The 24,800-nt window shown below is 46.1% G+C and overlaps 1 protein-coding gene across 1 annotated transcript; it reads left to right on the forward strand.

Moving 5' to 3' along the window:
• Positions 1 to 2,773: 2,773 nt before the first annotated feature.
• LOC110483833 (calpain-2 catalytic subunit) lies at positions 2,774 to 24,485 on the forward strand. The gene is made up of 21 exons (XM_077783112.1): positions 2,774 to 3,010; positions 3,780 to 3,849; positions 9,810 to 9,928; positions 10,282 to 10,415; positions 11,249 to 11,417; positions 13,305 to 13,388; positions 14,617 to 14,702; positions 15,356 to 15,430; positions 15,649 to 15,809; positions 16,124 to 16,293; positions 16,870 to 16,881; positions 18,394 to 18,605; positions 19,367 to 19,403; positions 20,020 to 20,085; positions 20,587 to 20,644; positions 21,589 to 21,653; positions 22,782 to 22,850; positions 23,176 to 23,254; positions 23,468 to 23,584; positions 24,006 to 24,064; positions 24,426 to 24,485. The coding sequence occupies exons 1-21, from the start codon at positions 2,774 to 2,776 to the stop codon at positions 24,483 to 24,485; spliced, it is 2,139 nt and encodes a 712-aa protein (XP_077639238.1).
• The last annotated feature ends 315 nt before the right edge of the window (positions 24,486 to 24,800 follow it).

Raw genomic sequence — 24,800 nt, forward strand, 5'->3', positions numbered from 1 at the left:
GAAGAGCTACAGGTGTACAGGGAGATTAAGAAGAAATCTGATTTCTTTTTCTTTCTGATATTGCCTGGTTTGAGGGAGACAAAAGTGGGTAACTATTGATGGAACTGCTATTTTTACTTAAGAGTATTACACTGCTCTCACAGTCAAGTGGAAATCACCTCTTTCTCTAAAAAAAAAAAAAAAAAAAAAAATGGGTGCATTGTGTGAGTATGTAGAAAATGAAGAAATTGGCTGGTGTAGTGCTCAAAAGAACTTCCTTCCCTCAAACTGTGGACTCCCATCCACATCTGCTGCTGTGCTGGAAGTAGAAGCAGGTGAATTACCTGGCTGCAGAGGACTTGGTGGGCAGGGGCTATTCAGATGGCTGCTGGGACAGCCAACTTCCCAGATAACAAGAGAAATTCTGTATTACACCAGTATATCCTTATCCTGTCATTAAACCACATGGGACAGCATGGTCCTTATATGTTTGGGACCATCTAACAAGCCTGGCTGGCAAATATACATCTTTCCATCATTGCCCAGGTCCCTCTCCCCCTGCTTAATTGAATCATTGCTGGTTCAGTCTCTTTCTGGCTTTGTTCCCTTCTGTTCATGTCATTTACTGTTTGTCTCAGTCTTAACCCTCATTTCACCACAGATACTCTAAGAAAACTCTGGCAGCTCTGACTGAGCAGAGCAGCCAGGTAAGAGTCTTGCACACACTTGGTTTTGATTGCTGTCCAGCAGAGGTTCTCAGCCGCCAGCAGATTCCACTGTGGTAGAGATAGCTAAGAAAAGCAATTATATGTCAAATTTTCAACCCAGCTCAAACTTCTGCATCTGCTGGAAAATAGCTAGAGCAGAAGTGTTCACAAACCAAAACTGTGAGTGGAAACCATTGCTTTGAACTGACTCTGGTTTCCTGTAACCCTGACTCTCGTAAAACCAGAGAAATCTGACCTGTGGCAGCTGTACAGACTCAAGGCACTGCATGGAGCCAAAGAAACACTTTTTGAGTAGCTCTATGGCTCCCAGATCCCTCACATTAGGATGCAACACAGCCGATTAAACTCCAGGTGGTGAGGTGCTGTTGTCTCCTGGTCCAGGAGATGGCCTTGCCTGTGAGATAACTCAGCAGTGCTTAACAAATCTAAACAGCTGAGCAAAACCATCCTCCAATGCCACTCTGTGTCCTCCTCGAGCTTCAGCACAGCCATGCTGGAGACCTATGCTAGGCTAAAAGCACACCCTCAATTGAGTGCATGTAACATTACTGGTTCTGCTTCCAGCTTTCCATGTGTGATTGATTTCCCATATACTGCTAGAAATTCCAATATTCTCTTTATAAAGAGAGCCTTTCTGACTCATAGGGGACAGGAGGCATCTTCAAAGAACAGTGAAGCTGGACTGTGCCTTCCAGGTTTGGACAACTGGGCTGTCCTCTTGCGTGGCCATGATCTACACAGACATGTGCTGCTCAGACCATTAGTGACTAACTTCAAATAGATTTTGGGGGCTTCCTCTGCTACACTGGGAACGGAATGGGCAATGCTTAGCTCTTTTTCCTGTTTAATGACAATGGCTTCTCATGAACTGTGCAAGTAGGACCTGTTCTGAGCTTAGGAAGAGGAATAATAAATGATGAAAGTGCAAAACTAGCAAGCAAACGGACAGTGATACACAATGGTTTGGAGAATCATGCACCAGCAATGAAGGAAAACTCCCCACCACACCTCAGCAAATGGTACTGCCAGTAATTTTAGGTTGTTTAAGCATCTTCAAGAAATAATGTTCATTTTAGTCAGATAGGATGGCTCCAAAGCACTGTTTCATGCATCCAGGACTTGGAAAACTCTGCAGAAAGAGGTGCCACTGTGGGCGGTGGGTGCAGCATGAAGGGCTCCCGGCCTCTGTGTGCTGCCCAGGGAACACTGCCTGGCACCAGCACATCCTGAGTCAGACTTAAAATATGAAACAAATGGTTTGAATTCTCCCTCAGAGAGTTGCTGTTCTATGCGGGTGCCAGCAGCAGCATTTCAGCCATTCTTGGCAGCCAACTCACTGCAAAAACAGAGACTCTCTCTCCCCCCACACCACAGATAGGTGTTTCGGGAAGCTTGGGGGGAACCTCACTGTTTGTGGTTTGGGCTGTGCCGGGAGTGCAGGTGGGTCCACACCAGCAGTGGCAAAACATGTGCTGTGGTGACCACCAGCAAATCAGGCTCTAAGTGATCTCTGTTACTTGCGATGTTCAAAGTTGTAACAAGGTGACAACACAGGTACAGACATACCATAGTGGGATTCGAGACACATATTTTCCCTTCCTTTTTGTTTGTCTGTTTGTTGTTGTTTTTTTTTTGGGGGGGGGGGTGTTTTGTTTTTTTTTATTTTTTTTCCCTAAACTTAGAAAATTTATTGGGGGGGGGGTTGTTTTGTTTTTTTATTTTTTTCCCTAAACTTAGAGAATTTATATGGATAGTTCTGGCTTTTACACGGAAAATACCAGCTTTCTTGAATTGATGCGTACATGTGGCAATAGGATCACCAGCAGGTGTGAAGCTGTTGAGGCGCCCAGTGAGGCAGCGATGCTCCTGCACGGGGCAGCGAGCTGGAGGCACGGGAGGGGAAGCTGCTCGGACCGCGGCTGCCGGCACAGAGCCACTCGAGCCAAGGCGGGGGTGCGGCGGGGCTGAGCAGCGGCGTGGCACCGGGCGGAGCGGAGGGCTGACGGGCGGGGCTGGACGCGCCGTGCCGGGCCGGGCCGTTCTGTGCCGGGCCGGGCGGGGCGGCGATGGCGGGGATGGCGGAGGCGCTGGCGAAGGAGCGGGCGGCGGCGGCGGGCGCGGGGCGGCACGGCCGCGCTGTGCCCTACCTGGGGCAGCGCTTCGGGACCCTGCGCCAGGAGTGCCTGCAGGAGGGGCGGCTCTTCCAGGACCCCTCCTTCCCCGCCGGCCCCACCGCCCTCGGCTACCGGGAGCTGGGGCCCCGCTCGCACAAGACACAGGGCGTCGTCTGGCGCAGACCCACGGTAGGGCGGCGGGGGATGGGGGGGCTCCCCGGTAGCATCGTTCTGCAGTATCACCCGGCTTCCTCCTTCCCTCGCTCCGTGAATTTGGGTGGATTGGATGGTGCGGGGGCGGCGGGTCGGGGCGCGGCTGCCGAGCGCGGTGCGAGCCCTCCCGTCCTGCAGCATCGCGCCCGTCTGGTGCAGCTGCGGATGCTCGGGGCACCGGAGGATCCCCTTTGCTCTGGCGACAGCCTGGCAGCGTGACTTGCTCTGCCTGGAAAACAAGTCAGAAAAGTCATTTTCCTCTCCATCCAGAACTCTCCGTGTGGACAAACCGCTTTGGGTAGCGCTTGGGGCTGTCTTTTCTGATAACTCTTTCCTTCAGCAGAGCCGTGAGTTGACCACCGTGTGGTTTATTCCCGAAGCAGCCCTGCCAGCCATGGGAGCCATGGGATCAGGAGGACTCCAGGGTGCCTCCAGGCACTTCTGAAGGACCTTGGTGTAGTCAGTGGTGGGGAGGTAATGGCAGAGCAGCGTGTGCACATGTGTGGAAATGCAGTGCACCTCCTGGCACGTCCTGTGAAGTGAGCTGGCCGCACACGAGCTTTGGTCACCAGCTCCCGTTCTCACTGTGCTTGGTGTGTGTGGTGCCCGCACCCGCTCCTGCCCTGCTCCATCTCTGTGGTGTTCATCTCCCGTGGTCAATGGTTTGGTTAATTTGCTGCAAGTGTGGCCTTGTTCCCTGCCTCACCTGTGGCTACGTGTAATGCAAGGCCTGTTTTGTTCCCAGGAGCTGTTTCCCAACCCCCAGTTCATAGCCGGCGGAGCCACTCGCACGGACATCTGCCAAGGGGCCCTAGGTAAGGTGGGGGCAGAAACCTGAGTTTTCCATGCAGGTGCTGCCCCAGGGCAACATGGTTTACGCATGGCTGTAACTCACTCTAATACCTCCTTTTGCATCCTACCACCTCCATTCATTTCAAATCAGACCTTTCTCATGTTTCCTTGGCATTTGCAGGTGGGGACCATGAGTGTGGTTACTGAGCACAGTCTTTCTGCATGCACCAAGCAGGGGTGGGACACACTGGTTTCCTGATGGTTTTTCTGATCATATCCTGTTCCTTTCACATTCAAATCCATATGCCTGAGAGTAGCCTGACTCATTTCTGCCTTTAACAGTCTGCTTGGAAGAGCAGTTGTGTGTGTAGCATGACTTCTCTTTCCCCAGTGGGAGAGAATTCTGCTGGGCAGGAGGAATCTCCTGAAATCTGGGGAGATGCTGTAGATAGAAAAGTTGTATGGGGGTCACCGGCTCTTGAGGAAGACAAAACTTGGGTGTTTCAGGAGGAATGGGCCAGCCTGTGATTTGTTACGTGAGGAGGAGACACCTGCATCCAAACAGCAGCTGGGAGATCCAGTGCTGTTTACACCCCAGTGTTGTGATACCATGGTGACATCCACTCCAGAAAAAGGTGGCTAAGGGTGAACCAGGCTTCTCTGGCTTTGGAACCTCCCCTCAGCTGTAATGAGTCACTACATCCCATGTGCTGCCATTTGGAGCCAAATACCATCACTGACTTTGCAGATCTGATACTGCAAAACCAACTCCAAATACTCTCCTTCAAAAGCTTCTCCTAAGGAAAAAACAACAGACCAAAAACAACAGACCAAAACCAAAAAACTTCACAAGGCCAGAATAAAGGATAATCCAAATCCCAAGGGGAAGAATTTGGTGCCTGGAAAACCTTTTCTGCACTGATGATCAGCTTTGCCTTACATGGATCACAGTTTCTTATAGTCCAGGTGAAACACAATTAAACAAATTTATGCACCTGGCCAAAGATTACTGAGCTGAAAGAAACCCTGCTCATTAGCTGAACTGTTTGGTTACACATTTCCTGCCAAGAAGCTGCCCTGCAGATGTGATGAGTCCATGTGCTCTGGATGCCCCATCTCTCCCTGCAGTACTCCCAGATGATCTGAAGGGCTCAGCAACAGCAGTGAAACTCCCCATGGGCACAGGTCTGTTGCTTCTTGATCAAGCCTTTGAGGGATTAGACTGCAAAAGCTTCCTATAGAAAAGAAGCAGTATAATAAAAAGCACAGGTTTCCAAAAGCACCTGATATCTTCCAATGAAATCTTCTCTATAACATCCTAAAATGTGATGGGACATGGACACTAAAAGTAAATACAAAGATCAAGTAAATGCAAGCTTAGGCAAATTTATCAATACAAATGCTAGTGTCAGATAAGGCAGTTGAAAAAAAAAAAAGAATTTGTACAGTGCATTTGCCAGCCCCATTGTGTGAAAGAACAGAGATTCCATCCAGGCTCTTAGGAACTCAGTGGCTATACAGAGAAAAGATCAAAAGCATCTAATTTTTAATCAACAGTTGTCACACAAGACCAAAATCCTGCCCAGATTCATGAGAAGACAGCCAGGAGAGTCACTGCAGTACTTAGAGACAGTGAAAGAGGAAATATAAACAAGAACACTGACAACCTCTGATTCAGATATACTCAGGAGGTACAAAAATACCAGCTGTGAGTCACTTCATATCCTCTGGTGATACCATACAACCCCATGGGAACATCTGACTGGTCCAAAGACCACTAGGGCAGCAAATGCTTTCATCAATTTAAAAACAGTGTCTGGTATTAGCAACAGCAATTTCACAACTTGAAAACGAAGCTTCAAATCTTTCATTCCTATGCTCTTGCTGCCACAGCATCTGCAGAGAAAAGCTAGAAAACCAGAAAGCATCTAAGTGATTCCAGAAACCAGCATCTCTACAGAAATGCCAGATGTTGACATGGCATTACAGTAAACTTTAATTTCAATCTGAAGAACTTTTTACCAGAAAGCTTCACAATTAAAAGAGATAACAGATGTCTGGTACATGTGTTTAAGCACTGGGACATGCTTCATGCCAAAACAGTCATGACAGGAGACGTGGTATTGGATGGAGAGAGCACAGGAAGGAAGCTGGTGACATGGTAACAACCCAAGGCACAACAGAGTCTAACCCACACCACCAAAGATATCGGGGCAGGAGGAGAACTGAGTTCATAATCTAAGTAGTTTTACTGTCATGGATTTTTTATACAAATTGCATCTGGTTGTCAAAGCACTAACTTAAAAAACATCTGAATGAAAACATAGGCATAAAATATAAGTTTCTCTGCCTGTTACATTTTTGGACATGAACCTACAAATAGCGGCAGTGGGACTAAAAACTAAGAAGATGTAATGTGATGAATATCTGAAAGCAAACAAACAGAATTTGGTTCCTTTGCCAAGTGCAGCAGCACAACACAGCTCATATTAGTCATGTTTCCCACATGAGACTTTCCCTCAAACACATTATCTGTCTAATCCAAACCCCTCTCACTCACTACAGCTGTGGAGTAGGAGCCTACTGCTTTCACTTCACTTTACTTCTCCTCATATCTCTGGGACATCCTCCACCTAAACTCCTTCTGTCAAGCAAGACAAGAGAGAGGCTTCCAGACTGTGCACTCACAACTAGGCTAAGCCATTTGATCCCCACTGTCCCCTGGCACATCCCTGCAGCTCCCAGATCTTCCCCGGAGAGCCCCGCCAAGGAGTTGCCATTGCACAAACTGAGCAGAAGCCTTGGCAAAAGCAGAGGGCTCACAGGCTGGCCCATTGTAAAAAAATAACAAATTGAATAGGTTGAATTTGAAAATCAGACCCTTGGTTTCCTCATGCTGACAGCCACTCTACTGCCAGTGGGTTGCCACAGCCTCATGTTTGTAACCAGAAAACATTCTGGAGTGCTGTGGTATTAATATAAATACATTCAGTAGCTGTTCATCTAAGAGTGTTTTAAAATAATGATGAGTCTGTGATTGGCAGAATGTACATTTTTCCTTTTACCCCATACTCTTGCATGAGCTGTGCAGTGTCCAGAGGAGCTGCCTTTTGCTTACACGCCTTCAGGCATTTTGATGGGTGTATTTTGTTTGCCTTTTCTTTCCAGAATGGCTAATTTTAAGCTCTTACAGCTATTTATGCTTACCTTGCAATTACTTTTTTTTTTCCTAGTGTTCTTGTTACCGCTGGAGATTAGGTAAATGCAGGCATGGGTATATGGAAATAACAAGTAAAACACTGAAAGCAGGAAAAAGTAAGCATGATAGGACAAAAAAATAGTACTTCTTGTTAATATGTGTTATTGATAAACTCACAGCCTGAGAATACTCCCTTTTCTGATAACCTTGTCCTGCCCACTGTTCATTTACAAAAATTATTTATGATAAATGTAGCCTTGCTAACACTCCTTTCAGGCTCTAAACAACTGTCTGTCAGCCTCTCCTTGGGCTTTCCTTCCCTATCAGAGGAAAATCACTGTCAAGAACCTTGCAGAAGCACCAGTTCTGGATGTTCAGGCTATTTGGTAAAGACCTTGCTCAAGCTTGCTTAGTGGTAAGATTCCAGGTATAATCATTAGATCTGTTCTCATCTGGAGTCTGGATTATCAGGTGTGCTTTTTGTGAACAGTGATGGCTGTTCACAAAGGTAGAGATTATATCCTGGCTGTTGGGCACTTTTAAGTGTGGAAACCAAAGGTTGTCTTCCATATATGCTGCAGCTGCCTTTAAACCTCAAGACCTTGCCCAGAGCTGTCAGAGTTAAGATTTGTGTTTTACTTCAAATTCTTGTTAGAAGCCAGTATAAAGTTCAACAGAGATTTTACAACATGCTGTAATTTCAGTCTGCCTTGATGAGACAGCTAGAAAGCAAAGGAAATTCTTTATAAATTCTCCTTGTGGGTGTGGTGGTCCTCTGAAGGGTGTTTCTCCTTGAATTTCCATGCTTCTTACCTCCAGAGGAAGCATGACTCAAAGATGTGTTGCAGCATTGAAGTGTATGTTCATCATCTGGAGGCCTGATCAGCTTCTTGACCAAGCCTTCCTGAGCTGCTGTGGCCATTTGAGTGGTCCATTTGTTCTTCCTGTGCTGCTCCCTGCCTGCCCAGCCCCTGCCCTGGGTATGGAATAAAATACTAATTTTTCTTGAGAAGAATGGTGTGACAGCTGCCCTCTGAGCCAGACTCTTTCCTCCTGGCCTTGTCTTTCTCAGCAAACACCTTTGCAGTACATAGTGCTACCTCTGCATGCAGCTCCCAGGGAAGAGGTTCTCAGCTCCTTGGAGGAGGCTGTGAGAGGAGTCACCACTTTGCAGGGCAAAGTGGATGTGCTGTGACAGAATAGGGAGGGGAATTGCATCATTGCTTCGTAGTCTGTCGCAGGAGAATAGCAAGGTGACTTTCTTGTTTAGAAACTTGTCTGACATGCTGATTTTTCCATTGCAGTACAAGCAGACAGAGGCGGGGCTGAAGGGGAAGTTTTATGCTCGGTTCTTCCCCTCCAGGTTGTGAAGCAGTATAAGCATTTTAGGTTTTGAAATTACTCTGCAATTTCACCTCTTCCACCTTTCCTGAGGTGTGAGAAGATGTGTGGGACAGATGTATTTCTCAGAGCTGACCTGGGAGGCAGCTGTGCCAAGCGAGGGCAGCCTGGAGGGAGCTGCAGGTTGTCCATGTTCCTGCTGGTGTTGTGTGAGCACTGATGGATTTGGGCCTGAGGGTGGACCTCGAGGACTGCTTTAGGGTTCATTCACCCTGAGACTTTGTCCCATTTGGATCCCCTCTTCTCACCCATAAGCTTTTGAGCCTTTTTCTAGGGGAGAGAGGTAGGGACTGCTGCTTTGCTGGCCTCTAGCTTGCTGACAGCAAGGTGGTGGCAGGTTCACACATTGAAGCTGCAGTCCTGCAGGGCTGTTTTGTGGGATCTCATGTACAATACCAGCTGCCCTCTGTTCACAAAGCAAGGGAACAGCGGATCTGGGGATGGTAACAAGGAGGTTTGTGTTGGGCTGTGGCAGTCAGAGCATCATCTGGCTCTGGAAATCTCTGACCACCTCACTAATGGGCTGCAGGAGGCTCATGGCTGAGCAGAAAGGTGACTGTTCTGCTAAAGTAAAACTGTGCTCTGAAAAGAATTACAGAAAGTAGAGGTGTAATGTTTATAGAGCTGGGGTCTCTTCCTCTCTCTGTGTGGCAGGAGATGGTGTGGAAAAACACTGTCCAGGCAGCCTGTGCTGTGCAGGGCTAGTGTTTGTTGGCTCCATCCCAGGCAGGATGAGGAGGTGTGTGGGACTGGGAAACAGTGTCTGCCTTCAGGTTTTTCCTGGCTCTCTAGTGACTGTGCTGGAGGCCAGACATGGGACTAAACAGAGAGGCCTCGAGCAAGAGCCTCCAGAGATGTGAAAGGAGCTCCTGTTTGCAGGGAAGCTGGCAAGAGACCTTAAAGGAAACTTGCCTGCAGGACAGGTCTCTGGATAGCAAGGAACATGTTTATCAAACATGGAGAAGGGAAAAGAATGCAGCCTATGCCTGAGAAAACACCTTTGAGGAGAAACTGCATCCCTAAGTACCCGTGTGTGCCCACAGGTTCTTTGCCTTTTCTCTGTGCTTCTTCTTATCATACAGGCACTCAATTGAATATTAAGTTTTCTTTCAAACAGTGCCAAAATGTGTGATCACTGCGGTGGTGGGTCAGAAAAAACCTGCTTTGAGTTTATTTTATGACTTTGGTCTTGAGGAAACACTTGCCTGGATCTGGAGGGTATTTGATCTGTCTCAGAGATAAAGTGATGGGAGGGATCATCCTATCCCAGCTGAGGGAATTATTGATTATAATGCACAATCCTGATGCAGTGCAAAAACTAAAGTTTGAATAATGAATGCTGTCTGTTTTTTTTGTTTGTTTGTTTTCCTTTTCTTTTTACAGGGGACTGTTGGCTCTTGGCAGCCATTGCATCTCTCACCCTGAATGAAGAAATTCTGGCCCGTGTTGTTCCCAAAGACCAGAGCTTCCAGGATAAATATGCAGGAATTTTCCACTTCCAGGTATGTGGAAAACAGCCTTTTCCTCTTAGTGCTATTGGGCAGGAACCAGTGTGGCTGTCTATGTATCCATGTGTGATGTTTTCTGGCATGGCTTTGTGGAATGTCAAAGAGCCAGACAGAAAAAAGGACACATCTAAAAAGGCCATTAATCAAAGACCTGGGAGCAGGGTTTGCCACTGTGGTCCTTCCTCCCTAAGCAGAGCCAGTTGATTATGTGCATCCCTGAACAGGGTGGGTGAAGCTGGCTGGGACACCGGGATCGTTTTTTGCTGGGAAAACCAACGTTCAAAGATAAACATGCTGCTGATGGGAGCGCACGGGGTGGTGATGGATGTTTGTGCTCTTTCCCTCAGTTCTGGCAGTATGGGGAATGGGTGGATGTGGTGGTGGACGACAGGCTGCCCACCAAGAACGGGGAGCTGCTCTTCGTGCACTCGGCGGAGGGCAGCGAGTTCTGGAGCGCGCTGCTGGAGAAGGCCTATGCCAAGTGAGTCGGGGCCAGGCTTCCCCCCTCCACATCCCTGCTTCCCACAGCATCCCCAACGGCATGGATACTGTGCATTCAGAGTGTCAGTCTTCTTACTAGCCTTTGCAGCTTCTGGGGCATCCCGCAATGGCTCCTTTGGTACAGCTTTGTTGACGATGCCCAAGACAAGGAGCCGAAAGCATTGGATTTGTTGTTAGCCAAGAAAAGTAGCCCTTGCATCTCGTGGCGAAGCTGTTCCTGGAGCAGCCTTCTGTCACCAGGGCCTGGGAAGCTCCATTTCATGTGCTCTATGCACCTCTGAGGGCTTGGCAGCTGCCAGTCCTTCAGTGTGCAAAGCACATCAGTCCATGTGCCCAGGTCTGTGTTCAATGTTCATATCTGAATCTCCATTTTTTGGGTTGGCCAGAGAGGAATTCTATCCTCTAAATCTACTACTGTGAATTGACTTAAGAAATTTAGATCAGCTGAAAATCAGACGATAACTGTTAAAGGGATTTAAAGACAAACTGTTTGGTCTTAATTTTTTTAATGTATATTATTTTTTTCTTCAGATAGTGTTCATGATTCCTGTCATTGATATGACTGAACCTGCAAGGTGTATTTATGATTGGATAATATTTTATACTGGGCTTTCCAAATACAGAGATCTTAAAAGCAAAGCTCACTGGAGGGACATGTTTGTAGCTGCTGCAATGCTCCTGAAGGCAGAAATGCTGTGACAGCTGGCACACTGACGGCCTCTCCTGAAGGAAGAGGAGAATAGGGAGCCTGATGGCTGTGTGTGTGTGAGAACAGGGAGCCTGATGGTTGTGCCTGTCCCCCATTTTGTGCAGGCTGAATGGCTCATACGAGTCCCTCTCTGGTGGCACCACCACCGAAGGCTTCGAGGACTTCACCGGTGGCATTGCAGAATGGTATGAGCTGCAGAAGCCACCCCCCAACCTCTTCAAGATCATTCAGAAGGCGCTCCAGAAAGGCTCTCTCCTTGGCTGCTCCATTGATGTGAGTTAGCAGGTTTATTTCTGGGTTCTTGCTGTGCACACAGGCTGGGGTGGGCCTGTGGTGCACCTGATGGAGCTGCACACAGCATGCCAGTCCCCTCTGTCTATGGTTCCCTGCTCTACCCTGTGCCTGAAGAATTTGACCAAGACATGTGCTCTCATGAAGATTAGGCTGAAACTAAACTTCATTAGCTCATGTAAAAAGCTCATTCCCTCCCTTGTGCTTCTTCCATGAGACCTTTTGCTCTTTAGAAGGTTGATGGTAATGAATCACACAGGGAACTTGTTAGGAGTCTTGGTAGACATCGGTGTTCCTAAGAAAGCCTTATCTTGGCAGCAGGATGGCACAGGCTGAGAGGGTTTGGACAGAGAGCTGCTGCTAATGGCTCCTGCAGTCAGGAGCTCAAGGTGGTCCATCCTTGCTGCAGCCTTTTTGTTGCACAAGTTGTTCCTAAAATGTTCCCAAAAAATCTGAGCTCTGTTCTTGAAGCAGTGAGGCTTGGACTGTTGCCAGACCTTTAAAAGGTTTTATGAGAAGACACGTTGTCAGAAACTGGACCCACATGGGAAAGAAAAAGAGGAGCTTTGGCCCTGCCTTCAAGTATTCAGCATTGCTTTTAGTCTTACTGAAATGAGTCTAAGTATTGTTATTGTGGTAATCATCCTCCTCCCGAATGAAATTGCATCTTAGTTATGTCTAAAGGGAAGGTAAATTGTTTACAAAAACTCCATTCATAATATAAATGTAAATGTTTCCTCCCATTTTTCAAGATAAATCAGAGTCCCAGGAGAGGGAAGCTTTACAGGAGGAAAAGTGCTTGGTTAATGTCAATTTGACTTCAGGGTATTTTCAAGGCCTGTTTTACTCGTTTGCATTTAGATAAGAATCTGACATCTGGATTTTTGCCCCAGACTCATACAAATCCCTTGGGTGGGTAGGGGGGAGAGCAAATATATCATGTTGTTGGTAAGTACTGGCACTTTCTGTAGTGTAAATGAATTGTTGCTGAGTTTATCCTTTGGGAAAAAACCTTGTAAAATCTTTCCTTCTGTTCTGTAAGAGAAATAGGGACACAGAGATTGAGCATTAAATGGAGAGCGTGCTGTGGGGCAGTAACAGGCCGTGAACTGACAGCAGGAATTCTGCCTGCTCCATCCAATCCTCTCTGTTCAAATATGCTTGTTTTGAGGTCACACACTTCTGAAATGGTGAAAAGACAATGACAGCCACATGTTTCATAGGTGGCTAAACATTCACTGTCTGGCAAGAAGTGACTTTTCTCTGCAGTGTTTAAAGGCCAGACTGCCCAAGCAGTGGCTGTGAAAATTGAGGGGGATGTGTCTTCAGGTACAAATGACATCCAAAGTTCAGCCTCTTCCCTTGCTGCTCTGCAGGGCAGATCCTAGCGGGGCAGGGCTGGGGAAAGGGAAGGGAACCTCCCACCCTGCTTTGGAGCTGCAGGGGGTGTTTCAACACTGAAATTTACTGGAGCTGAGTGTGATCCCAGTGGAACCTCAGGCCAGTCACTCCCTGTTTTTCTTCTGGTCCCTTGAGAATATGGAATTTCTCATGTACATCCCCTTTGGAGGTGCACAAGAGTGACTTCCCCACACCGAGTGTTTTGGAGCCAGGAGGGAACTTTGCTGCAGTGCCAGGCTTCTGGTGTGCACCCCGTGCCACAAACATGGCAAACTGCCTGGGATTCCAGCACCACATGTGCTGCTGTCCCCTCTCCCTGCTGTGCCACACTTACTGCTTTTGTGCAGCAGCTAAACCACACCTGCAGCCTCCCAGTGAGATGGAAGCTCTGTTGGAGCAGGAAGCTTTGTTCTGCTGGATCCCCTGCCCATAGGAAGCTGCAATCACTGATGTCTTTTGCCCCTCCAGATCACCAGTGCTGCAGAAACAGAAGCAGTCACTTCCCAGAAGCTGGTGAAGGGACACGCGTACTCGGTCACCGGGGCAGAGGAGGTAGGTGTGCCACCCCGAGGTGCAGCAGGTTTTGTGTGTGGCAGCCACAAGCTCATCTTCAACACTGCAAATTCTTAAGTGTCGCCCATTTTGCTGAATTTGGGTTTGAGTCTCTTCTTTCTGAAGGAGTGCTTAATTAGCTGGTATGTTTTGGATAAACACAGATTTGCCTTCTTGAGTGTCTGACCAAAAAAACCCCTGTTATTCCATAAGCATGGCTATTTCCCATGGAGCAGGGTGGTGGGCAGCTCTGTGCAGAAGGCATGCTACCCTCTGCTGGTGACCAAGCACTTCTAAAATAGCCTCCATGTATTATTGTCCATGAAGTGCCGCTGAACAGCACCTTTCAGCTGGGCTTGGTGTTCAAACACAAGGGGCCTGCCCAAGAGCGGGTGACTGGTGAAGAAAAGACAAAACAAATGAAGCAGATCATGGCATCCTTCCATGTGTGCAGTGGATTTTTGGTTAGTTCACTGGTAATGGTTTCTGAAATAATTTTTGAAGGTTCAGGGTGAGGTATAGAGAGCTGCTGATATGCTGTTCTGATCTGTGGGTGTGCATTTGGTCTTCTCACAGCAAAAGCAGGGAAGAGGGAGTTTATTCACCTTAATTCACAAGTAGGCATGATTTAGCCAAGCTGTTCCTTTGGAGATCTGTGCAGACACAGTAGGGATGGTTCAACTGGGGTGTCATCTCTGGACTGCAGAGACCAGCAGATGACAAGAGGAGGGGCTAAGGCTGCTGCTCTGCGGGGCATTGGTGAGGTCAGAGGGGTTGTGGCCAGTTTGAGTGTCCTGTCTGTTGTAACAGGCTCCTTTTATATATAAGCAGGGGGGTAAAAAGGCATTTGAATGTGAAGAAACAATTTATACCTAAGTGATGACTTTGAGAAATATCTCTGTACCTGCTTTTGGGCTTTTGTATAGCAGCTTTACATTCCCTTTGCTTGTTATCCTATCAAAGGTGATTTTTTAGCAGCACAAATAAGACATTTTGGTTTTCATGGGCTTTGGTTTGTGAATGCTGTAAAACTTCTTTGGACAAGCTTAGCTGTGTGAAGCTCACTCAGAATCAGTTGGACTTTTGTTTTTTGGACCAGATGTGTGCATGTTGTCAGGCCTAGCACCGAGATACTTGCTCTGTCACGTTTTTAATTACTGTAGAGGATGAGGGCGGAAGTGTGGTGCTGAGTCCCTGGTGATTCTCCATACACTTCTGATCCCATCAGGTAAACTTCAGAGGAACAGTGCAGAAGCTGATCAGAATCCGAAATCCCTGGGGAGAAGTGGAGTGGACTGGGAAATGGAATGACAAGTGAGTCAATGGCTTCCTTGTTGCCAGTAGCCCTTTACTGCAGGGGTGCAGTCGTGTTTCTGTCTCTTCTGTCTTTTTCTGTTCCCAACCTGAAATTCCTCTGAAAGTCCTGTCTGGATGTGGTGTTCACATGGAACTATTTCAGAGAGAAGCATCCCCTCACTGTCATCTCCCTGATAGGCATCACGGTATGTGATGCTTTTCATGCAAATTGCAGCCTTTGTATAAGATGCAGTGATTTGGTCGGTGAATCCTACAAAGCTCCCTGTAGTTTCTGCTTATTTAACAGCCTGGATTCAGTTATGAGCTTCTGAAAACTCACTTTCTAAAAGGGCTTTAAAAATCCATTTCTACTGTTAGCCATGAAAGCTGGAGTTTATGCACTTCTGTGGCTGGGCAGTTTTTATTCTGACTCTTCCTTTTTCTGTCTCAGTCCAGACATTGCACTTTCTAAAAATAACACTCTGTTTCTCATCCTTACCTTGGATATTTGAGAAGTGAGGTATTTTATGTGCCAGGTGCATCTATTTTTAATTCTGCAGTAGTTTGAGAATTCTAGAACTGCTAAAAGTTAGATCTTGTGCCAGAACAGCCACATTAGGGTTTCACTTTTCCCATGGGCTGTAGTTGATGGATGTGGGGTTCTCTTCCAGCTGCCCAAACTGGAGTGGTGTTGACCCTGAGGTGCGGGAGCAACTGACCAGGAGACACGAAGATGGGGAATTTTGGTGAGTGTCACTGGGTTACCATTCCAGCAGAAGGGAATGTCAGCTGCTCTGCTTTTATTCATGCCAAGTAACCTCTCCCAGTTTGCTCTCCAAGATGAGTGTGAAAATTCACCCCAAACCCTAGTGCTAAGTCATAGTGACAGGGAGGGAGGATGGACAAGGTGGGGGTATGGAAAACCCTTCTGAGGAGACCTTGCCAGTGGCCTTGCCTCCCACAGGATGGCGTTCAATGACTTCCTGAGGCATTACTCCCGCCTGGAGATCTGCAACCTGACTCCAGACACCCTGGCAAGTGACAGGTACAAAAAGTGGAGCCTGCAGAAGCTGGATGGCAACTGGAGGCGAGGAGCCACTGCAGGGGGCTGCAGGAACTACCCAGGTAAGAAAAACTGGAGAAATTTTTTACTTGTCCACTTTTACTTTATTTGGGAGCTTCCAGGAGATGTTTTGGGATGGCTTATGGGATATCTAGGACTAATCTCCAAAAAGTCTGGGTGTCTGGGAATTGTGGCTCCATGGTGAGGGTCCATTGTGGTTGTAAAGGCTGGGGTGAGCAGGACAGCGCATTGATTTTCTCTTCTCATGGCTGATTTTGGCAATCAGAGCCACATCTATCATATCTGACATGTTTAAATATCATCACAGTTGATGTCAAAGAAGCCTCTGAGTAGTTTGCTTAAATCCTCTTCCCAGACACATTCTGGACAAATCCTCAGTATTTAATCAAGCTGGAGGAGGAAGATGAGGACCCTGATGATCCTGAGGGGGGCTGCACTTTCCTCGTTGGGCTGATCCAGAAGCACCGTCGGAAGCAGAGGAAGATGGGGGAGGACATGCACACCATTGGCTTTGCCATTTATGAGGCAAGGAAGGCTGACAGGAGTGTGGGAGGAAAAGGGAAAATCATTCCCCCTATAAATGGGATAGTGCAGTTTCTATGCTAGGATTTCTGTCAAAATTCAGATGGGTTGAGTAGGACAGCAGCTGCAGCAAGGAAGGTGTAAAGAAACAAAAAGCTGCATCATGTTTGCTTAGCCCCGTCCCCTTTCCTGATGATGGAGAGGGCAGAGTGGCATAGGGAAAGAGGGGATAGGGAGAAACAGTAGAGAAATTGAGCCTACAATAAAAATCGTGTGGGCTGCAGGGAGCAGGTTCAACAGGAAGCCACAACCAGCCTGGCTGTGGCTGTGGCTGTGTCCACGCTGCCCCAGGTGAACCTCACCTGCCTCAGGGATGGAGGAGGGAGCTGAGCCTGCACTTGGCCTTGGGTGATATGGGCTGAACACCCACCTTCCCCTCAAGCCAAGTCTTTTTTTGTTTTCCTTTGTTTTGTTTTTTTTTCAAGAATGTGTATGTCCTTGCTAAGTAATGGTGAAAAGAAGATGGGGGTGCCATTCACCATTCAACAAGGAAATAACTCTGTCCTTTTCTCCCTGCAGGTGCCCCCAGAGGTATGTGGCATAGGTTGGTGGTCAAGGTGCACAGTTGGGGCTCAATTGCTGGTGGGACGAAGAGATTCAGAGGGTCCTACTTCATCCTATATGACTGCACAGAGTCTACAGTTAGAGGCCATTTATTCTGGATGGGGCCTTGAGCTCGTGTTGCAATTTTAGAGTGTCCTGGATTGGGATAAGAGTGTTCAGTGCTGCAGAAACTCCCTGAAGCAGCTCTTCTGTGGCTCTCCTCCCAGCCCAGCCTCACACTTCCTCTCTCAGAGCACAGCTGCTTTTTCCAGGTTTGCACAGAGTTCATGTTTGATTCATAAATAATATTCCAAGGAGGTGTTTCTATTAATTTCCCTAAGCACCACCTATTTTGGTTTCTCTCTGTTTCTACCTTCAGGCAGCCAATAGTACACCCTGGGGGTCACAGAGGGGTGGCAATGCAGCAATACCTCTTAGCTGTTGCTCCTCAGAGGAAGGACTGGAGCTCAGCAAAACCCCTGAGTAACCCCATTACTGGGTTTTCTGCTCCTGTGAGGGTCTGTGCAAAGCAGCTGGGGCATCCTTTGACTCCTGAGGCTGTGCCCAAAACAGTGGCTTTTATGTAAAGGATGGTTCCATCAGGAAAAGAAATTGTGCTACTGGTTAATTAAATTTCTTATGTACTTTTTTTAATGCCTTAGTAGTACTCTGTCACTCACCCTAGAGGTCCAAATATTAAATTTCCATTAGAAAACTGATTCTATATGCACTCCTGTGACTCTTCTTTCCCCTAGAAGGTGGAATTTTATCTCCCACTATGCAGCAGGTCTGACAGGCTTTTAAAATTCTTTCTTCATTATTAAAAATCTTGGGGGACAGGAAAGAGGAGGTTTCTGAAAGATGCACATTCCTGAAGCTGGCTGCTAAAGCTGAAATGGCCCACCTGTAAGACTCTGCAAAAATAGTTCATTCTGGAAGATCACAAAATTATAGAATGGTTTGGTTGGAAGGGACCTTAAAGATCACCCAGTTCCAAACTCCTGCCATGGGCAGGGACACCGTTCACTAGATGTTTCACTCCAAATATGATTTTATTTTATTATTTTGTTTTGTTTTATTCTTGGAACCCTCCATGAGTGGACTCTGCTCTGAGGCAGCCTGACCTTGGAGGCAGAGCTGAGCTGCAGGTGGCACCAACTCTGGGGACCAGAGGGACATGGCTCATGTGCCATCTCAGTTTAAAGAAAAATGATAGGTGGAAGAATTTTACCAATGTCTTCAGCCACCCATTATCATCTACAAAACAAAAGCATGACATGAATGATGTATTGCAATGATCTGCAAAATACATTTGCAGCCACATCTCAGGACTCCCACCTCCTTTCTCTTCTTTTTCAGTTCTGTCAAGCTGACATTTTTGTCTTTTATTTTCTTTTCCCCAGACATAGCTAACTGCCATATCTATGGTATTTTATATTTGTAAATGTGAACACATGCAAACTGCAGTGGTTTTTCTCCCCTTTCTTTGCTTTTCCTAAGTTTTCTGGCCAGACAAATATTCATCTAAGCAAAAATTTCTTCCTGACCAACAAAGCCCGGGAAAAATCCAACACCTTCATCAACCTCCGGGAGGTGCTGAACCGGTTCAAGCTCCCTGCAGGAGAATACATCATCGTGCCCTCCACCTTTGAACCCAACAAGAATGGGGACTTCTGCCTCAGAGTCTTCTCTGAAAAAAATGCCAACTCCACGTAGGTAGCTTTTGGTGACCATATTACAGCAGTGGGTACATGGGGGAGATTATTATTATTATTGTTACTTTTATTGCTTTTGTTATCTCAATTGATACTTAATTAAAATTAAAAGGTTTAGATGTGTAACATCTTGAAGAGCAGCGGGGCTAAAGCCTAAGGAAGGGGTGTGGGGTATTTTTTATTGAGTTGCCCTGATTCAAAGCAAGCAGAAACCTTCCTCTATCCTGTAATATTTTGCTGCATATTCCTGCAGCAGTGGGAAACCCAGGATGTTCATTGTGTGAGGACCCATTCAGCTTTTGATGGGCCCTTAGGAGTGCTTGGGCACCATCTGTAGGTCTGGTGCTCCCTCAGCATCTGGGGGACAGCATGAGGCACATCAGAATTACTTTAGGACTCTTACTTTTTTCTGTTTTAAAGAAGAAATGACTAGACAAAGTTTGATTTGTACCCAAGAACCTGGTCCTTTGCTAAGTAGGCAAAAAAAGACTCAAAGAGTTATGTGAGCCTCAAAATCCTGTCCGGCTCTGCAGAGCATTGCACAGTTTGTACTGTCTTTTCAAACTCTTGTTGCCATAACTGGCAAAATACAGCTTTCACTGTGTTATATTGTGTCCATAGCTGATTAATCCAGTAATTTTTGAATGCTCATTGTTATTTCCATATTTTAAAGAATCTCACTTTAACTGAAGCTTGAAGGAAAAGCATCATAAACATGACTTGTTTTGATTTTAATATTGATTTCTTTCTCTTTCTAGGGTGATAGATGATGAAATTGAAGGCAATTTTGATGAGGTACATCAAATTATATATTTTAAATTGAGATAATTTTGTTGTAAGGAGGGTTGAAGTGCCTGTTCCCTGTGCAGGGTGATGTTTTCTATAGGCATTACCAAGAAATGTTGTCCCACTTTGGGAAAATGGGAAAAGATCTTTCAATGTCCATTGCTGAGTGTCAAGCAAATGGAAATATCATCAGGAATGATCAGGAAACACGTGTTGTCCTTTATCTAGAACTTGGACTTCCCAGGCATAGGTACATTCTCAAGAGGTAACTGGAGTCACAGGAAATTCTCTTTGTTCTCCAGGAGTGCAGCTTGCAGCAGCAGGGCTATTTCTGCATGTAACGCTGTTTCCAGGAGTAAATAGTGGCTCACCATATGTTTAGTCTTGCTGGGGATGCTTTGCCTACTAATGCAGCTACTCCATGTATAGTGGGTGTTTTTTCCAGCATTTACAATGCCAGTATTTTAAGGTGACCCTAATATAAAACTGAATAAAATCATAGTAAAAAACACTTTGTACCTTCAACCTTGACATTTGATTTTTTTACTAAGGGCAGGGAAATGCATTAAGTCTTTCTCAGGCAGAAACTTTCCCCCTTTTGACATTCTCTGTTTCTGTCTTCTAGACTGAGACCAGTGAAGATGACATTGAACCCAGCTTTAAAAAGCTTTTTGGGCAGCTAGCAGGAAATGTGAGTATTTTTCTGGTAATATCTTACTGGCATCGTGGTGAGTGGGTGAGAGAGATGCCTCCTGCAGGACTGAGTTTAGTTCTTTTGCAGAGTCAACTCTCAAGTGTGAGCACAATTGTGCATCCCAAACCTGTGCAGTCACCCAGCTGCTTCCACAGCGGATTTGGGAGCGCTGCTGGTGAACAATCTCTGCTCCTTTTGAACTGTGGGCTTGACTTTTATCTCTGCAGGGCCTGAATTCTGTCTTTGGGCAGAGCATATGGCTGGGCTGGGCTTCTTCCTGGGCTGCTCTTGCCTCGGGCACACCTTGCTGCTGGGTGTGCTAATCTCTGGGAATTGGTGGTGCTCCTGGGAATGGGAGGTGGGGAGAGCTTCCCATTTGCTTCCATTCAAGGGAACTGAACTCCAAGGGGTGTTAGAAATTGGCCAACTTGCCCAAAGGAATCAGAAGCTGCAGATGGTGTCTGCACGGTGGAAAATTTATTTTTGTCTTTTCCACAGGACGCAGAGATCTCCGCCTTCGAGCTGCGCAGCATCCTGAATAAAATCCTGGCTAAACGTGAGTGCTTTCCTCCACCAGCAACTTCAGGTGGCCACCAGCAAGTTTCCACTGTGGCCATGGGAGCACAGAGGGCACCACTGACCTGGGCAGAGTCAGAGCCTGGGCTCTGCCCCAGACCTGCTGCTTGGCTCTCCATATGGCCACGACCACGTGCTCTCTCTGCTGCTTCAGGGGCTGCAGAAATGCTAGGGCTGTGCCAGCCCAGAAGCTGTTTCACAGGATGTGTGCTTTGGCAGGGTACAAATGGGTGTCTTTTATCCCAGCATCTGTCACTGGGAATTGGCTGCCAGGAAGATGGATGGATTTGAATAATCCTTGATAATAATCAAGAGAGATATTGCTGCTGTTTTAGTATTGAACCACCCAGGAGTGATTCAAGCAATAACCCAGCCAATAGTCTGGAGTGTCCCTAAGGAGGAGGAGGAGAAACTTTGAAACTCCGGGCTTCTTTTTCTCTGCAGAAATTCCTAGCTTGTCTCTGCATTATTTTCCTTCCCACTAAACAGTGCCCAAGAAACAAGTGCTTGGAGAAATAATCGTGTCTTTAATTTCCAATGTGAAATCTTATCAAGTAGTCAGGACTGTGGTGTATGTCTGTGTGCAGCAGCCAGTAATCAGCAATGGGCCGTAGCTTGGCTTTGTGATCAGCCTTTCATGAAGCCACCTCCTGCTGACCTCCATAAGCTGCAAGCCCACGTTGTCCACAGATGTCCACTTTGCAGGCAGACAGTAAGAGCAGGGAAGCTTTTGTCTCTGTCTCTTGCTCCTGCAGCATGCCTACAAACCAGACTACTCAGGCTGTTTGCTTGGGGACACATCCCAGCTCAAAGGATGGCACCGTTGGAAGCAAATAAAGGCTGGTGGAGAGCTCATGAGTTATTTATGAAGGTCCTGTGGTACAGCATTCAGTAAAAATCCTGTCTTTTGCTCTTTCTTTACAGGCCAAGATATTAAATCTGATGGCTTTAGTATTGAGACATGCAAAATAATGGTTGACCTGTTAGATGTATCCTTTAAAGCTCTTCCTAGATGATATTTCCCTTCCTGTGCTGAAGCAGGGCAGCTGCCTTTTCTCCGTGGTGGGTCCATCCTGGTGTACTAATGGCTCCTGAGGTGGAGAAGCTGGCTTTACCCTGATTCCCCTGAGAAAGCCACTCCCTTGTTATTGTTCACACGTGTGTTATCCCAGGCAATGGGAAAAATCCATAATCAAAAAAAGTCTGCTTGGAAGCCTTCCCAGCTGTTGGGTGTTCTGGTCTAGCTGTGTACAAAATGATGTTTGTGCTGGGAAAAGGCTCTCAGCATGGTGAAGATGGCCTTGGCTGTAGGGTTGTTTCACCTCTCTGTTATCTGGATGGAGTTGGTAAAAGCATCACAAAGCCATAGGGGGACTTAGCAAATGGAAAATGAGGGACATAAATGCAGTGGTTTTTTTTGACATGCCATACAGGAAGCAGAGAGTATGCAGGATATTAGGAGCTTTTACTCCTGAGATACAGACAAAAGTGTAGGATGAAGGATCAGATCTAAGAATAGTTGTGTTCAGCTTCTCTGTGCAGTGAGAGTTGAATTTCAGAGTTGGAAAAAGGGAAAATTACCAATACAAGGTGATACTTTTCTATAATTTGGTGTAAAATACAGCAGTCCACAGGCAGTCCTTGGCAGGTTTTGGGTACAGTGCCACGACCATGTTTTTTTGTTAGCTGTTTGCTCGAGAGCTGAAGGTCTCCAAATAGCAGGCTTGGCTGTGGCTTTTCCTGTTTATAATCCAGACCCAGGACTTGTGCTCCAGTAACTGCAGGTGTTGAACCCACTATGCAGAACAAAACTGAATCATCCTGTCTTGTTTATACTTGTAGTGGAAAGACAGAGATCTGCAGCAGGGGTGCAGAAAGAGCTTGTGAACTGGTCATGATTTAAATTAATGATCTTAATTTAGAAAGAAATCTTGGACAACAATTGTGTATTCAATAGGATGAGTCCTGGAGAGAGGATGAGTCCTTCAGAGAGGACTTGAATCCCTTTCCTATTTGCAATTTTTTTTAAGTCACAACTGCCCATGCAAGTAAACCCAGCAGATGGAGAGGAAACCCTTTTTTCTTCTGCCTGAAGAAACTTCCTTAACTCAGAGAAGAATGATGGGAGTGGCAAACTGGGACTGAAGGAGTTCCACACCCTCTGGACAAAGATTCAGAAATACCAGGTAAGACACAACCCCAGTTTGTAGAAGTGGCTGTAGACTGATTTGTGCCATACAATGTGCACAGTCACCTTTCCCAAAGCAGGGACTGTGCATCTGTAATCCCCCAGGTTTTGTCTTTATCTGCTCTGACTACTGCATTAAAAAAACTTACTTTTTAAAGCCAATTTTAAAACAAATGGATGTAAGTACCAAGTCCTTCAGATCAATGTTGCAAAGTTCTTTAAGTAACATGCAGGCTGCATTTCAAAATGTTTCACTTCTGCCAGAAGCCAAACCACGCTCTGCATTATTGTCAAGGTTTCACTTTGGGTTTTGTGTTTTGCAGAAAATTTACAGAGAAATTGATGTGGATCGATCAGGTACCATGAACTCGTATGAGATGAGGAGAGCGCTGGAAACAGCAGGTATTTATATTGATCTGTTTCTTCGTAGGATTCCATCAGTTTCAAGCAGGGTTGAGAGACGCTCAAAGCCATACAGTCCCATCTTAACTTACTGAATTTTGGGCACTCTGGAGTGTTCTCCTCCTGCCACCACGCAGATCAGGCATTTGGTTTTGTACTCATGTTGATTCTTTGGAAACAGAGTCTTTTAAACCCTTGGCATTGTATTTTCAGGGTTCAAACTGAACTGCCAGTTACATCAGGTCATTGTGGCTCGTTTTGCTGATGAGGATCTTGTCATTGACTTTGACAACTTTGTGCGCTGTTTGATTCGGCTCGAAACCTTGTTCAGTGAGTACGCTCTTAGTAACCAGTCAGACCCTGCTGCTTTGTGATTCCAGCAGGATAACTGTCCAGGCAGAACTGTCCAGAAGAGTAGGATAAGGCACTCGGACAAATTCAAACCTGAGATATTAATCTGGCTTCTCCTAGATCCAGGAATCAGTCTTTTAGGTCAGGCTGCTGAACCACAGCCAGTCTTCCTTGCAAACAGCTCTGTGTTGATTAAAAAATGCTAGGCAACAATTAAAAATGTTCAGTCTTGCTCCTGCACAATGACTTTGGAGTGGCCCTTTCTGATTTGGGTGTAGGCCATTGTCAAGTTTTAGATTCTGGGACTAAATTCCTTATTGATCCTGAAGCACAAGGAAAGGGAAGACTTTCAAATTAGTTCCTGTATTTACCCTTGTCTTTCATCTTTCTCCAACCGCAGAAATGTTTAGAAAACTGGATACGGAAAAAAGTGGGACAATAGAATTGAACCTTGTTAATGTAAGTTCATTTAGCTCTAAAACATTTGTTTTAATTTTTGGGGAAAAAGTGGTGGGGGTGTATGTTGAGTCTGTCCTGCTCCATTCTGACTGAGGATGGTTGGTTTTAAGAACTCACGTTTGTGCTGGATTTATCTACCTTGTAAGTAGCTTTAGAAAGGTTACCTTTTAAAGATGGACCTACATCACAACATATTCTCTAACACAGTTACTTGCACCAGAAGCCACTTTTGGTAGAAGCAGTAATTTTGGCTTCTTCCCTGCTTTTTCTATGAACAGAGCAAAATGTAGGTGCAGTTGTGTAGGCAAGACTGACAGTCTTGCTCACGTCTGCTTCTTTGTGACCCATGTGTGCCCTATAGAAAGGACTAAGTTTGGAAAAAAGTACCCTCCTACGTGTGTTTGACTTCATTATTACCTGAACATAACTTATTTCTGAACTTAAGAATCCCAAAACTCTGATTTAAATAAGACATAAATTTAAATCACTCAGGAAAGATCCTAAAATCACATATTGTCAGCAACAGGCTGACTATATGCTAGAAATGCAGCTATGCATACTTATTACAGGACTTTTTACTAAATATAACCTTGTTTTCCTCTCTTTTTTGCTACAGTGGCTGTGCTTTACTGTCATTTGAGCCACTGGCATCAGCCTGAGACCTCAACAAGAACATGATCAGGTGAAGATAATCAAGCTACATACAAGTAATATCCAAACATAAATGTGCCTTAAC

Source organism: Lonchura striata, chromosome 5, assembly GCF_046129695.1.
Source record: "Lonchura striata isolate bLonStr1 chromosome 5, bLonStr1.mat, whole genome shotgun sequence".
In the NCBI taxonomy this organism is placed as follows: Eukaryota; Metazoa; Chordata; class Aves; order Passeriformes; family Estrildidae; genus Lonchura; species Lonchura striata.

Coding starts and splice junctions, on each gene's coding strand:
- LOC110483833 (XM_077783112.1), top strand. CDS start 2,774: ATGGCGGGGATGGCGGAGGCGCTGGCGAAGGAGCGGGCGGCGGCGGCG. Junction 9,929..10,281: donor CAGGAATTTTCCACTTCCAG/GTATGTGGAAAA, acceptor TCTTTCCCTCAG/TTCTGGCAGTATGGGGAATG. Junction 21,654..22,781: donor TAATGGTTGACCTGTTAGAT/GTATCCTTTAAA, acceptor AACTCAGAGAAG/AATGATGGGAGTGGCAAACT.